Here is a 15,591-nt window from a genome sequence, read left to right as displayed (position 1 = left end):
TAAATAGCACATTCGTTTTCCTCCATCTAATCCTGTGTGAAGGAGTGTCCAAAGCGTGGTCTGCCAGTCCCGACTTGCCATAGTAATAGTAGCGAATGTATCTTTCATGTTCTTCCAGGAGGATGTTCACTGATCTTCCTGTTTGCCCATAATAGGCCAAGTCACAGTCACATGGAACTTCATACACTCCTGGGTGTGTTAAAGGGTGAAGTTTATCCTTTGGAAAGCAGATCAGAGTTGCCAGCTTGACATGAGGTTTGAAGGTGGTGCGAAGGCCATGTTTCAACAATACTTTGGCTATCTTTTCCGATGTACCTCTGATATAGGGAATAGAAATGGTCATGTTGTATTCTTGTGTATTAGGGGAGGGCAGAGTAATGGGCCTATGTAGTATTTTATCTATTTTGTAGGGATTGTAGCCGTTGGCTAAGAATGTATGGCGCAGGTACTGGAGTTCAGTGGTCAGAGCTGTATCGTTAGAACAAATGGCTCTGGCTCTGTGTGTAAGTGTTTTTAAAATGCCGTACTGTTGGACTGGATGATGATGTGATTGTTTATGTAGGTATCTTCCTGTAAATAGAAAAAGATAGTGATCCATCTGAAAGGCGGGTGACTAATGTGTCAAGAAATGGTAAACAGTTATTTGATTCTTTTTCTACTGTGAAGTGAATTTTGGGATGTTGACTGTTTAGGTAGGTGACAAAAGCATTCAGAGTGTCTTGTCCATGGGGCCAGATGGCAAACACATCATCTACACAGCGCAACCACACTTGTGGCTTGTATGTAGCTGTGGTAAGTACTTTGTTTTCAAAGTGTTCCATGTAAAAATTTGCTAACGGGGGAGAGAGGGGGGAACCCATAGCAGTACCATTAATCTGTTTGTAGAATTTCCCCCCCATGTAAAGTAACCTGCATTCATGGTAAATTGAAATAATTCAAAAATATCTGGGGGAAATTTAGACTTGATTAAATCAAGAGTGTCTATAAGTGGTACATTGGTAAATAGGGAGGTGACATCGAAACTAACCATTATGCCTGAATTTTTTAGGATTAGATTTTTAACCAGTGTTTTGAAATGGATTGAATTTTTTACAAAAGTAGAGGAGTTGCCAGTAAGAGGGGCAAGCGACTTAGCTAAATGCCGGGCCAGTGTATATGTGGGACTATCTATGCTATCAACTATGGGGCGTAGGGGAATATTAGTTTTGTGGATTTTTGGTAATCCATAAATACGGGGTGTTTTAACATGAATTGGTTTTATTTTCCTGATGATTTCTTTGATTTCTTTTTTCAGTAATTTTCGAACTTTTTTCTTTTGCGACATCGTAGGGTCTCGATGTATAATTTAGGTAGGTGACAAAAGCATCCAGAGTGTCTTGTCCATGGGGCCAGATACAAAACTAAATACAAAATTCCTTTGTATTTAGTATCCATGTTTCAGAGCCATATGTCAATATAGGAAGAATACATTGATTAAAAATTTTTCTCTTTCTAAGCTTTCTACCCAAGCAACGTGCGGCTTTTAATTTCTTTCACTGATATCCATTATCCTAAGTATATGTAATGACCTACTTGTATAATTTCATCATTATTGATTTTTATTATTTCTGATTGGACATAGCTATTGAACATAACTTGGGTCTTCTTTAGGCCAGCTATTTTGCTAGCAATTTGAAGTTCATGGATATGAGTCTGTAATTCATGCACAATTGAAGTAAAGATAACTATGTCATCTGAGCATAAATAGCTTAAATATCATCTGTTTATCTTCAGACCTTTTCCTTCCCAATCAAGAAGTTTGAATATTTCTTCTAAGCATGCTGTGAATAATTTCGGAGATATTGTGTCACCCTGTATTTCCACAGTAGAGATTTTCCACTGAAATGAATTGCTGCTGTGGCATTGGTGTAATGCTGATTTGATGGTCCTGATATATGGATTCTCCACTTGTTGGTTTTGCAATGCTTTAAGTATTGCACAAGGTTTTACTGAATCAAAGGCTTTCTCATAATCAATAATATCAAGACATAATGGTAACTGATATTCATTACACAATTCAATAATCTGTTGTACAACTTGAATATGGTCTATTGTACTAAAGTCACTTCGAAAGCCTGCCTGTTCTTTTGGTTGTGAAGGTCTAGAGTCATACAAAGCCTATGGCCCAAGGCTTTTGTAAATACTTTGCAAACCACTGATAGTAGACTGATGGGTCGGTAGTGCGCATCAAGTCTTCTACCTCAACTTTTTTTATGTAACAGAATTAAGGTAGATTTTGTAGATCATTTCTTCACCTGCAGCTTTGGATGCTCCACATAACATCTTCTGGTAGAATCTGTGGTACTTCAGCTATTTTGTAGTTGTCTTCATCTTCTTCATTTAATTCATCATCCTGATATAATAGTGAGTAAAATTCTTCAATTCTTTTTGCTATAGCATATCTATCTCTGGTTATGGCCCCATCTTGGGTTTCTGCAACCATCTGTTTATTGCTGTTTGGCTTTTTTGAGACTATGGTTGTTTTCAATTGTTTGTTGTATGAACTTACAATTGAATTTTCTTATTTCTTCTGTGATATGTTTTCTGATCATTTTGCACAATTCAGTGTATTCAATTTTATTCTCTGGGTTATTTGATTGTTTCATTTTTCTGTTTCTTCATAAGCTGTTATCATTATTATATATGTAAATATATATACACTCATGTGTCAAAACATTATGACAATTTACCTAGCAGCATGCTTGGGCCATCTTTGGCTGAGGTAACCACTTCCACTCATCATGACACTGGCTCCATTAGACCACAGAAGGTGTCCTAAGGTATGTCCCAGGGGTGGGGGGATCAGTGACCAAGAGAGCCATTGATGTTGATTGACAAGAGGATGCTGCATACCACATGATCTCAGAAATCTTTGATGGGATTCAAATCAGCAAGCCAAGGAAGTACACTAATGTTCATGCTCTTTGAACAATCTTTTCACATTGCAAGATTTGTGGCATGAGGCATTGTCTAGAAGGATCTAGATCCATCAGGACCAGGTATCAATACCTGGTCCAAAATAATCCACAGGCAGGGATTAGTGGTAAAGGTTCAATGGAAGATGAGAGGATCCAGTGATGTCTATGAGAACGATTTCCATACTATAATACTGCCACCACCTGGTTCTTGCCAACCATGCAGTCTAGTTGGTCAGGTTTTAACTTATAAGCATACATGCACACGTATGCATGTGTCTATAACATATATCATTTCATATAGGATTGTCAGTGATTTCAGTTATCTGGAGAATTTTATTTCCTAATCATCCCAAGATAAATGAGTACTTACTGCATTAACAGAAAATCCACAAAAGTTTTGCATAAGCCTCAAGTAAGCACTTGATTGTCAATCATCTTATAATCAGGACTAAATTCAGTGTTTGTAATAAACCATAACTGGGATAGCAATCACTGTCAGTATACAGGCACTTTATTATTATTATTATAAACACTAGTGGAAACTTAATGCTTTTAAACTCTTCAGGAAACTATCTCCCTAAGTTTGCATTTAATGATAAGCCACAACTACTATATTTTAATATTAGTTAGAAAATAACAGCAATAACTATGATCAAAGATTTTAAATCTACTCACATATTCTCGAACATTCTTTGTTTTCACTGCTTTGTAGGATGCATATGCAGGATAAAGGGTTCCAAATATTAATCTGTAACCAGAATAAAAATACTCAGCCATTGATGGACAACAAGCACATGCAAACAAGTGAAGTATTACTAAGTTGGCTGCTGTCATGCGTATAGAAAGATCACTTCTTTCCATCTTGATAATAATTTCGGTGTTATTATTTTCCAGTGCAACATAAAGTTCTTTTTTTCACCTAAATCGAAGACTTGGTGTAGTCATTTCTCCGAAGAATAATAACAATAAAACAGTTGTCGGTTTCTACGTTAATTAGATTCTTTTAAAATCGAATATTTATATATATAAATATTTATATATGATGAACAAAAAAGAAACCATTTGCTAAACTCCATGTATAAGAAAAAGATTTTTTTTTTATATATATCTCCACTATATGCGAGAAAATGACGGCAGTTTATACCATCCTTGTTATTTCTGCTCCTTCCTTGCAATTATAAGCCAGATAATTGTATAAACGGGCAGTTTCGCTAAACTACGCTCCACCCCCATCCAAACAAAAATTATGAAATTCTGGGTAACAGTTCTTGCATTGTGAAAATACAATCGAATTCAAAAAACGCTCCGAAAATATCCCATTCTTCCTAAATTTAAGAAAAAACACCATTCTGCAGAATATTCTGTACGTGATTTTGTAAAATGATTAATTGCGTGAAATTTCCACTTTTGGAACAAGAAAAGCATGGAAGACATTGAAAAGATAGTGAAAAAGGATAAAACGGCGGTAGAGAGCACTTCGCGAAAAGCGCAGTCTCTATATAGAGAAAGGACAGAGAAAAGCATGAACTGCAGCGACAAATCGATTCCTCTAACAGCGGCAGTAATGTGGTATGCCCCGATCTCAGAGATGTAGAGAAAAGCGGCTTATATTCCAGAATTTAGGGTGAAATACTACGAACTTTATGTACTCAAGGTACTTTATTCTGCTGAAAGCAAATATCCAAATGCTTTCTAAAACGAACCCCCAGCGAACTACATGCTACAGAACAGTGGCCGCCTCCCAAAATAACTACTAAACCAGGGACACACGGTGCGGTAAGAAATGAAAATTGTCTTCTAGCGGCCTTGCCAGTTAACGCTCACTCGCAAATAACGTTTCCGATAATAAAATACAAGGATTATATCCGAACAACCGCTACCTTCCAAATATCAAGACCTACATGACAGGCGTTGCAGAAAAATTCTTCACAATCACAGCTCAACACCCAAATCAACTAATTCGACATGCAGCGAATTACAAACCCTCAGATCGTTTCAAATAAAAGAAAAAGAAATCCGCCATCGCAAGAGAAAGCTAATACAGCTTACAATGCTCACAATGAGCGGGTAAATTACCCACAATAATTCCCTTACAGCTAAAATCAGATGAAGGGATAAAGAGTCAAGGACTCGGTCCATCTCCCAAAGAAGTTCCAAGAACAATCGTTCTTATACAAAATTGTCAAATTTCTGTATGCACAAATGCCAATATTAGATTAGACGAGAACTGTACGCATTATATCTACACAGAAAATAAAGAAACATTTAATTAAGTAATACCTTTACAGTTATTGTAAATTAAGGGGATATTAAATCCCACATTGTTTCAAAACCGAATAAGAAACTCAAAGATCGGAATCAAAGAGTTTCATGCCGAATATAGTAAACTATAAAAGTATCAGCGAATAATAGCGTAAGCCAAAGCACGTAGTACAAACTATGGCAACTCGTAGCAAAGGTGGGTAAAGCTTTGATCACTATTCTTAATATTTCCCATAATGTAAAAACACATCTCCTAGGAGATGTATGATGTTATACATTATGGTGGAAGGTCACTACCCAGACTGGTTTCGACCTTTATTGAGGTCTCATCAGTGAGTAGGTAGACCAAATTAATACTGAGGGTATAGCGATTCCGATCTTTGAGTTTCTTATTCGGTTTTGAAACAATGTGGGGTTTAATATCTCCTTAAATTATATAATATTACATCGCCACAATGAAGCCTATTGGCTCTTTATTTAAGTAATTTAATGGGTGCACCTGTTTGACACCTCGTATAGCAGAGTATATAAGTTCTTTTCGCTATACCCTCAATATTAAATGCAAATCAAGATCAACGGCACAGTCTCAGCCCAGAAACGTCTCATAGCTGGAGTCCCACAAGGATCATTACTAGCTCCGATTCTGTTTTCCATATACATGGCTGATATCCCACACAATCCATTGTCATCCATCCTGGCCCTGTATGCAGATGATACAGCGGTATTAACCAGATCTCTAAAACCACACGCAGCCATCAACAAACTACAAGAAAACATACTACAGATTGAGAAGTGGTTCTCTAAATGGAGACTACAAGTAAACCCCCAGAAGAGCATAGCCATACTATTCACTAGAAGACCGATGCTTCCCAAAGAGGACATCCTCCTTTTCAACACAAAAATCCCCTGGAAAACAGAAGTCAAATACCTTGGCGTAATACTAGACAAAAGGCTAACTTTCAATTCTCATATCAAGGCTCTCTGTGCAAAGGCATCAAAAGCCATTGCTCAACTGTATACCCTGATCAACAGGACCAGTAAACTAAACCCCAGAATCAAACTACTTATCTACAAACTGATGATCCGTCCTATACTCACCTATGCTTCTCCAGCCTGGAGTCATACCGCTGACACTAACATTCTCAAATTGCAACGAGTACAGAATAAATGCCTTCGTATAATCCTAAACGCCCCATGGTTCATTAGAACTGTGCAGCTCCATCGAGATACAGATGTCCCCTACATATACACATTTCTGCAAACTACAGCAACAAAGTTCTTCAAAAAAGCATCGCAGCACCCCAACGAACTGGTTCAACTAGCTACGAATTACGACGCCACAGACTGCTTCAAATACAAAAGACCCAAAGCCATACTAATTCCCCCCCCCCCCTGATATTTAACCTCCAAGCCGGCCCAGGGCGAGCAATTAGCTCACAAACTTTTCCACTCAAGGTTTCCATGCCAGATAGCAGGGAACATGAAAAGCACTTTGCTTCACCCTTAAAGCCAGAAATGTTAATCGTTAATCCTCAATATTAATTTGGTCTACCTACTCATTGATGAGACCTCAATAAAGGTCGAAACCAGTCTGGGTAGTGACCTTCCACCATAATATATAACATCATACATCTCCTAGGAGATATGTTTTTACATTATGGGAAATACTAAGAATAGTGATCAGAGCTTTACCCACCTTTGCTATGAGTTGCCCTAGTTTGTACTACGTGTTTTGGCTTACGCTAATATCCGCCAATACTTTTATAGTTTACTATATTCGGCATTAAACTCTGAGTTTCTTATTCGGTTTTGAAAGAATGTAGGATTTAATATCCCCTTAATTTAAAAAATGTTACATCGCCGAAATGAAGCATATTGGTTCTTTATTTAAGTAATACCTTTACAGTATCGTATAACATGATATAAGAAAGGAAGATATTAAGATATGTCTATATAGGATGTATAAATGCCTCCATGGTGCATTTGGAAGAACGATGGAACATGCATCCCTTGACCGGAAAATACCCAGGCTCGATTATCGTCATGAGCAAAGGTTGGTCGATTGGTAGAGCCTTTGCTACTAATGGCTTAAGCAAGTTTGAGCACGGTTAGTAGTTGGACGGAGATCAATCGTTCGATGTTGTTGGCACACTCTCTCTTGATGAGTCTTTGGACTCCCTGGAGGTGTCACATAATCATAATAATAATGTCAGGAAAGTTACATCATCTTCATGCTGATTTTTTCTCTCTCTACATCTACTATGGTTTTTCGTATCAGATAATGGTAGTAGGCACTGTAGTGCAGACCATGGATTGTGATACAGATGACACATCATGTAGAGTGGCGTCCCGTGAGAAAATGAATTTCTTGGAGACTTTTTTTAACATCATGTAGTAAAAGGAACACAGGCATCTTCTATTATATTCAGGGATTGTGTCACAAGATGCAATTTTTAACCCATTTGATCCCAAGAATTTTTTTTAAAAAGCAATTTTTTTCATACTATTTAGTTGAAAATGTGTCAAAATGCTACACTATACTGACAGTTAAAAAAAAAGAAGCATAATTAAAAAAAAAGTGTACTCATATGAGTATAATGGGTAGATCAGGTATCAAAATTAACAAACTGCTTAGCAGAGTGATGCCCAAAATACCGGATCATGGCTTCATCGACTGAGAGACCATTTGTTGAATATGCCAAACTGTTGAAATTTTTTTATTTAGTTTATCCATTAGATGTCTTATTTTATACATTTTATCATTTTTATCTATTTGTGAATTATCGGCCAAATGTAGATATTTCTTGAAAACTGTTCCTTGACATACTGGTGGCCACTGGGGGAACCAGGAGATCCTCATCTAAACACCAATAGTGACGCTCTCTTGGCAACCTGTGGTATCCACTCAAAAGTAGAATTGAGATAAATACCTTGATGTCTTCTTCAGTTACTTGAAATACATGATTATTGTTCTGCGTAGCATACAAACTGGTCTGTTCAATAATGACGGTAATAATTTCTTTATCGATAAATCTTTCAAATATTTCAACTCGAGTTTTATTTTGGATTTGGTTCTTCACATTACTCAGACGGTCCATATACTCTGTAGTTACTGCCATACCAAGGAGCCCATATGAACAGAAGATATCTAAGATATCTTCTGTCCATATGGGCTCCTTGGTAATTACTTTACCTTGCGCAGCCAAGCAACATTGTCTTATCGTGGCTGGTAAGGGTAGATGTACTGAGATCCCTTTTTAGAGAGAAAAGGCAAGACTGCATTTTGGTACCATTGAAGGCGACCAAGTTATCCTCAACCTATTGAAGGATGGTATGTAGATGATCATTGAAAACACCAGTTGCAGATGATCGTGCAACTTGGGATGTCTAAGAACTGCATTGATTGTCCAAGAGCAGGATAGAGCATCCTATCATCAACAGAGCTGTGGATAGGATTAGTGGTAATTGAGAGCAGGTTATTTATGTATAAGAGGGTAGGTGATATATTTATGTATTAAGAGAAAGAGAGTAGGTGCTATAACAGAGCCATGAAGCTCTTCTGCATTGGTAGTGAAGGTTTAAGGAATCCTTCCATCATGACATGCTGAAGGAAGGCAATTTTCTGAACAGGCTTTGTAACCAGGCATGTTCAAAACCTGGAGAAGTGTCAAGAGTGCTCTTTATACTGGATACAAAATTAAAGTATTCCTTAAGATTTTGAATTGCTTGCACTCCCAGTCTTCTTTCACTCTAATTTTGTCTTTCTCACTATCCTAGTCACTTTCCTCTATGCTTTATTATCATGCACTTGTCTTCCTTCTTGTTTATACCTTCTCCAGAGCATTTTCTAACACTTCCTGCTGAATTGCATTACTCATCCACCTTACTGCATTTTAGTTATCTGTCTCTTGGAATAGAGTCAGACTTCCATGCCTTTGAGATCCTTGACAAACTTCTAAGCACAATTACCTCTCCAACAAGTTCCTGATGCCAGTGAATTTTATCCAACTCTTGCTTGAGTCTCTAATGGTCATATGGTCCGTAATTCTCTTCCCTCTCATGATTGAAACAGGCATGTGTCAAACCACTTCTGATTTTTTTTCCACATGGTCACTGACCAACTGGAGGCATCATGGAAACTTCATTAACCCATTTTATCGCAGCGTACTCATTTGAGTACAGCACCTAAAATGGCCTACTGATGAAATCTTTTGCACAACAGTCAAACATCGGGGAAGGTTACAGTTTTAACAAGCACTATTCTGTCACATTTTTGCAAATTAAAAGTTAGGTGATGCTGTGGTCATACTTTTTCAGTACATATTCTAAAACTGACCTGTCAATTCCTGTATGATAATTCAAGTGCTTTATTTCTTGTAGGTTTTTGGAATATTTTTTCATTGTAATGACTTTATGTGTTACAAAGGTAAGTACTAAACACATTTTTTTATATATCAGCACCTCTGTTTGATTACGGGTTGAGAACACTTACAAAATGGATCTGACATAAAAAAAGATTGAGTACAGGACAATGCCATGGTTGCTAACAATAGTAGCAAGGTAAACAATGCACAAAATAGAAATATTCAGTAACTATTTTGTAAATGTATTTCATGCTATTGGAAATAAGTTGACATTAAGTGCAAGGGTAAGATAAAAGAAGGAGAAATCCCTACATAATAGCAGAAGAATGTGAAGCATTTGCTATGTTGAGCAAATGTGATAAAGTAGGATAGGATAAGATGTCACTACTACAGCAATCTCTCGATTAGTGCGTCTAACGCATCCTTTAAAACAGCTGCATTAATCGAAAACGCACTAATCAAATATAATAACCTATGGGAAAAAGTATAATTCGTTCCTCAAATTTCTTTTTTAAACCTTAATTTTTTTTTTTATAGGTATGTCTCAGGGCCTAGTTAAAGGAAAACCATGAAGCTGAAAGACAATAAAACATATTCAGAATATACATTTTATTATTCTACTTCATAACAAAGAATTTAGCTAACGTAGTTTGGCAGGCATTTTGTTTCTTTTTTTCATACAACCGACGGTAAGACCCTATTGCCACTTCTACTCTTCTGCAAATTTTACTGTTTCTCTCTTCATCAGGGTCAGCCTCTAAGCATTGCTGTTTAAAAACTTCGATTGTACGAAAAATATTTTCAAATTGTTTCTGTGAAATCTCTTTGGGCTGACTATCAGTGGTTAAATTTTCTTCATATTCTTCAGGATCTTCCCGCTGTGCATCATGAGTCTTTGACTCCATGAGGTCTTGGGGTAATAATAAATTTAGCAGGTTGGAATCACTCAATTCTTCAGAATGAGATTTAATTAACTTTTAGACATTATCATTGGGAGAAAGAAATGAAGGACGTACGAATTGGTCGCCAACATGCGAAATCACGTGCTTCATAGATAAAATTTCCCAACTGTTATACAAGCAAAATAGTTACCACTTTAAAAACTACAATCATCATAAAAGAGAAGTTAATTTTCTGACGTGTAATAATAAACAACTCATCCCAGAAGACGGATTGATTACCCTATTATCGGAATGGATTCGCCTTTTTCTGTCACGCAGAGAAGTGTGGAGGGGTCTCGCATCTGTGGGCGTACTATAGCAGCCAACATAAATTTTGCCGGTAAAAATTTGGAACATAGTATACATGGAAGTAGTGTAGTATGCCATTAAAAATAACTTTGTAAAATGTTTTAAATCGGTAACTAAATTATTTCATTCTGGTGAGTGATTTTTTAAAATAGTTAGCCATAAAAATGTATAGATAGAAAATTTTTAAAATCTGTAGCATTTATTTTTAAGATGTATATAGGCCCACTAATTGAATCTGGGTATCGAAAAAAAATGACGCACTGATCGGTGGTGCATTAATCAAGGGATGCAGTAATCCCTTGATTAATTCACCCCCGATTAGTACGTCATTTTTATTTATAGATTCTTCATTGATTATTCAATGCAGGTTTGTAGACATAAGTTGTAGTTTAGGTGATGAATGTCATTCATCTCTTTTTTTCACAATATTACAACACAAAAAACAATAAAGCATACAAAAAAATCTTAACGGGATTATATTTCACTGGATTTCAAACCAGCATCTCCAGAGCACACCTTCTTACAACACACACACACACATGATAAAGAGTACAGAAAACAATTCACTGTAATGGACAATTAAGATATGAAATCCTAATTTGGTGCTTTCTAATAATGTATAGAAGAATTTTTACAGTTGTTACATTGAATTTGATTTTAAGATGACTGTTTTCCATATTTCAGCATTAGTCAATTTATCTTGGCCAAAGATTATTGGCATCAGTGAAACATGGTTGATAGAAGATGATATGAGGGTGGTCTGAAAAGTTCTCAACCATAGATCGCAACACTATCAACAATATTTTTTTTTTTTAAGTTGGTACATCTGTCATAAGCATCCATGTGAAATTTCAAGTCATTCTATCAAGTAATTTGTTTTATACAGCTGTCTGAAGCAAAAGTGTTGTCCGTATCCCTTGAAATGGATAAAATTGAGTATCGTGCAGTTATAATATTCTTTGTAAAAGAAGGTTTAACGCCAAAAGAAATTCATTCGAAGTTCATGGGCACTCTTTCGCTTCATTTTCGAATTAAGAAATGGGCTTCCAAGTTTAAACTTGGCTGTACCAGCCTTGAAGATGATATACGTGAAAAACGTCTAAAAAGTGTAACACCACCAGAAATCATTGATCAAGTGCACCATATGGTATTCGATGACTGGCAAGTCAAAGTGCATGAAATTGCTGAGACTATAGGCATTTCAAAAGAACGTGTAGGATATATTTTGCATGAAGAATTGCAAATGAAAAAGCTTTGCACAAGATGGGCGCAACGCTTGCTCACAGCAGATCAAAAATGCACTTGCATGAAAATCTCTGAACAGTGCTTGGAGCGTTTTAACAAGAATAAAACTGATTTTGTGCATCGATTTATTACTATGGATGAGACTTGGATTCACCATTACACACCAGAATCCAAACAGCAGCAAAACAGTGGACAGAAGCCAGTTGTTCAGCGCCAAAGAAGACAAAGTCGGTTCCATCAGCAGGAAAGGTCATGGCATCGGTGTTTTGGGATGCTAAAGGTATTTTGTTTATTAATTATCTTGAAAAGGGTAAAACAATAACCGGGGAATATTATTCCCATCTTTTTACCAGACTTGACAAAAAAAATTCGTGAGAAAAGGCCTGGTTTGCAGAAGAAAAACATCATCTTTCATCAGGACAATGCACCTGCCCACAAAGGTGTTTTTGCAATGAGAAAATTAAGGAATCTGCACTATGAATTGTTGGAACATGCACCCTATTTCCCAGATTTGGCTCTCTCTGACTTCTATCTCTTTCCAAAATTAAAACTCTTCCTCGCTGGTCAACGTTTTTCTTTGAATCAAGAGGCGATTGCAGCTGTAGAGGGGTATTTTGCAGATCTTACTGAGAACCACTACAGGGATGGGATAATGAAGGTGGAGCATTGCTGGAATAAATGTATTAGTCTTAAGGGAGATTACGTTCAAAAATAAAAATAATCTGAAATTGTAAATTCGTTTTTTTATTGTTAGGCCAAGAACTTTTCAGACCAGCCTCGTATAGTTAGTGGGATAGAATGTGAAGGATATAGTATTTTCCGGGACGGTAGAGAGAAAAGAATGGGAAAAGGGTATTATTTATGATTTAATGAACTGCAACCAAAGAGAGAGAGAGAGTCGAGTGAAAATAGTGCATTTGAGGCCATCTGGTGTGAAACAGAAGCCAGCAGGACAAAAGATACAATTGGTTGCTGCTATAGACCATGATATGAGAATGATGATGCAGATAGTATGCCTTGGTATTCGATGACCTTGGTAAATAATCTCAATGAATGAAGGGCAGGTAATTATTATGAGCAACTTCAACTATGGAAACATAGATGGAAGGCAGAAACAACACGAGAGGAAAGAAATGGAATATATGCAGTTACTAATTACCTGAGGCAGCAGGTAATAGAATGTATTAAGGGGTTTGAGAGTGTAGATCTAGAAATTGCATCAGAGAATTTGTCAGTAACCAAGATGCTCTGCCACCAACTGGTGAGGGTGATTTCGTGGTCTTAACCTGGGAAGTGGCTAAATATGTTGGGGGGGGGGATATGTAGAATTACAGAACTGGTTAAGTATGACAAACTTAGGGGGATTGCTTGAAGCAATGCCATGGCATAAGAAACTCCAAGGGCTGGATGTTAATAGTGCATGGAAAGTGGTAATACCAAAGAGTTCTTTCAGTATGTTGCAAGTAAAAGGAAGAATCATTTTAATCAATCTAATGGTAGGAAGTTAATTGAAGCAGACAGAATATAGTTGAATTACTAAGTGAACACTTTGCAAAAGTATATCGTCCAGATGGATATTTTGCAATTAAAAGAGAGACAAGGACTTATTAAGAAACAGAGGTAGATTAACTGGAGATACATACAGTTATGGAATTGGATAGTATACCAGCTGAAGTTTTACGACAAGGTGCTAGGGAATTGGCAGAGCCTTTGACCACATTGATTAAATAAAATCTCAGCTCTGGGTTGGTCCCAAGGGGATGGAAAGGGGTGGAAAAATAGTTCCATTGCATAAAGGAGGCTCCAAGACTGAGCTAGCAAATTACTGACTGATCAGCATCTCAACAGTTGTGGCTAAGGTATTGGAGAAGTTTGTTAAGATAAAAATACAGGAATGGAATATTATATGAGGTAGGCAGCATGGTTTTGTGAAGGGTAGGTCATACCTCAGTAACTTACCTTTTATAATATAGTGACACTGCTGCACTTCACAAAGACTTTTGACAGGATACCTCATGGAATTCTAATTAATAATGTGCAGCACATGGGGATGGAAATAAAGTTGGTGTAGTAGACAAGAGGATTGTTAATGGAGAGTTACCAGACAGTAGTTTATTCAGCAGCTGAGTCCAGCAGAATGCCTGTGACTAGCAGCATGCCACAAAGCTATGTTTTTGGATCACTACTATTTAATTTTACATTAATGATAAAGGAAAAGATCTGAGAGGAAATATTCAGTTGTTTGCTGATGATACAAAACTGGGTAGAGCAATAGTCAATAAAGATGTTAAAATTTTACAATGTCATTTAAATAGACTGGTGGCACGGGCAAAGAAGAATGGATCTCAGTTTAACGTGACAAAGTGTAAGGTTATTCATTTTGGGATGATATTACCAGCTGTATATTATATTAATCGAACTATATACTCCAAGAAATTGATGAAGCCATGGATTTGAGGAGTGTTAGTGGATAGGGAGTTGAAGTTTAGAGGATATATTGCAAAAGTGACTAAAACAGCTCATCAGATTACTTGGTTACTGAAGAACATCCTGATGAGCAGAGATACAGGTTATCAGATAAGGCCTTGGTAAAACTCCATCTTGACAATTATGCAATGGTCACCTGTGTTTTTTGGGGGGTGAGGAGGAGAGGATCCAGAGCCAAGTGACCAAGATGGTGGCCAGTCTATGGAATGCACCTTATGAGGACAGGCTAAAGATCTCTGTGTTCTAGAAATTGGTTGTCAGGTGGAAAAGAGGTGATATGATTGAGACAAAAAAATTACTGAGGGGCTTTTACAGGATTAACACACAGAAAATTTTTCTGACAGGGCTATTGGTGGGAGAACTACAGGCCTTCCTTGGAAATTGAGCAAGAGCATGAGGACGATTTTTTTGATTGCAGAGTGGTGAATGAGCAGAACAGGTTGCCAGAGTCTGCACTGGGTGCTTAGACTATAAATGAGTTCTGAGCAAAGTATGATAGATATTGCATGAACATTGGAAATGCTTGGCATAATGTTTAGAGCAACCCTCAATGAGTCCATGATTCTTGATGAGTTGCCCAGATGAGTGGATGGTTCCATAAGTTTCCAGCCTGACTAACTTTTAGAGATGATAGAAAGAAAACATCTGCATCACTTTTCAACATAATCTCTCTGTACTTCAACACACTTTTCAAATCAATGAATTAACATTTCTATGCCCTTGAAAAAATAGTGTATACTTTTGTCTGCAAAATGGCCTAAACTGCATCTAACCACTCAAAATTTGTTATCTGCAAATTTTCTTCCTCAGAGGTCTTTCTTCAGTTTCAAGAAGTAGTAGTATTCACCGGGTGCTAGATATGGGCTATAGGTTGGTGTTCAATCTCCTGGAAGCAACAGTCCTTCACAACAATAGCCATATGGAATGGAGCATTATCATGAAGCAGGTGAACACCATGATTTGGCATTCCTCGTCTCTTCTCTTATATGGCGTCGCACAGTTTGTGCAGGAGTGAAGCATAATATT

General features: G+C 37.0%; 1 protein-coding gene across 2 annotated transcripts in view; it reads right to left on the bottom strand.

Moving 5' to 3' along the window:
* ReepA (Receptor expression enhancing protein A) overlaps nucleotides 1–15,591 on the bottom strand; it is a 194,292-nt gene that overhangs the window by 150,673 nt on the left and 28,028 nt on the right. For both annotated transcript variants that reach the window (XM_090392373.1, XM_090392374.1), the window contains exon 2: nucleotides 3,633–3,705. In XM_090392373.1, the coding sequence (XP_090248499.1) occupies nucleotides 3,633–3,705 (73 nt within the window). The remainder of the gene's footprint in view (nucleotides 1–3,632; nucleotides 3,706–15,591) is intronic.

The sequence above is a fragment of the Typopeltis vanoorti genome, chromosome 5 (genome assembly GCF_054136105.1).
Source record: "Typopeltis vanoorti isolate ZY-2024b chromosome 5, IOZ_Tvanoo_1.0, whole genome shotgun sequence".
Lineage (NCBI taxonomy): Eukaryota > Metazoa > Arthropoda > Arachnida > Uropygi > Thelyphonidae > Typopeltis > Typopeltis vanoorti.
This window is presented reverse-complemented; position numbering and strand designations above follow the sequence as displayed.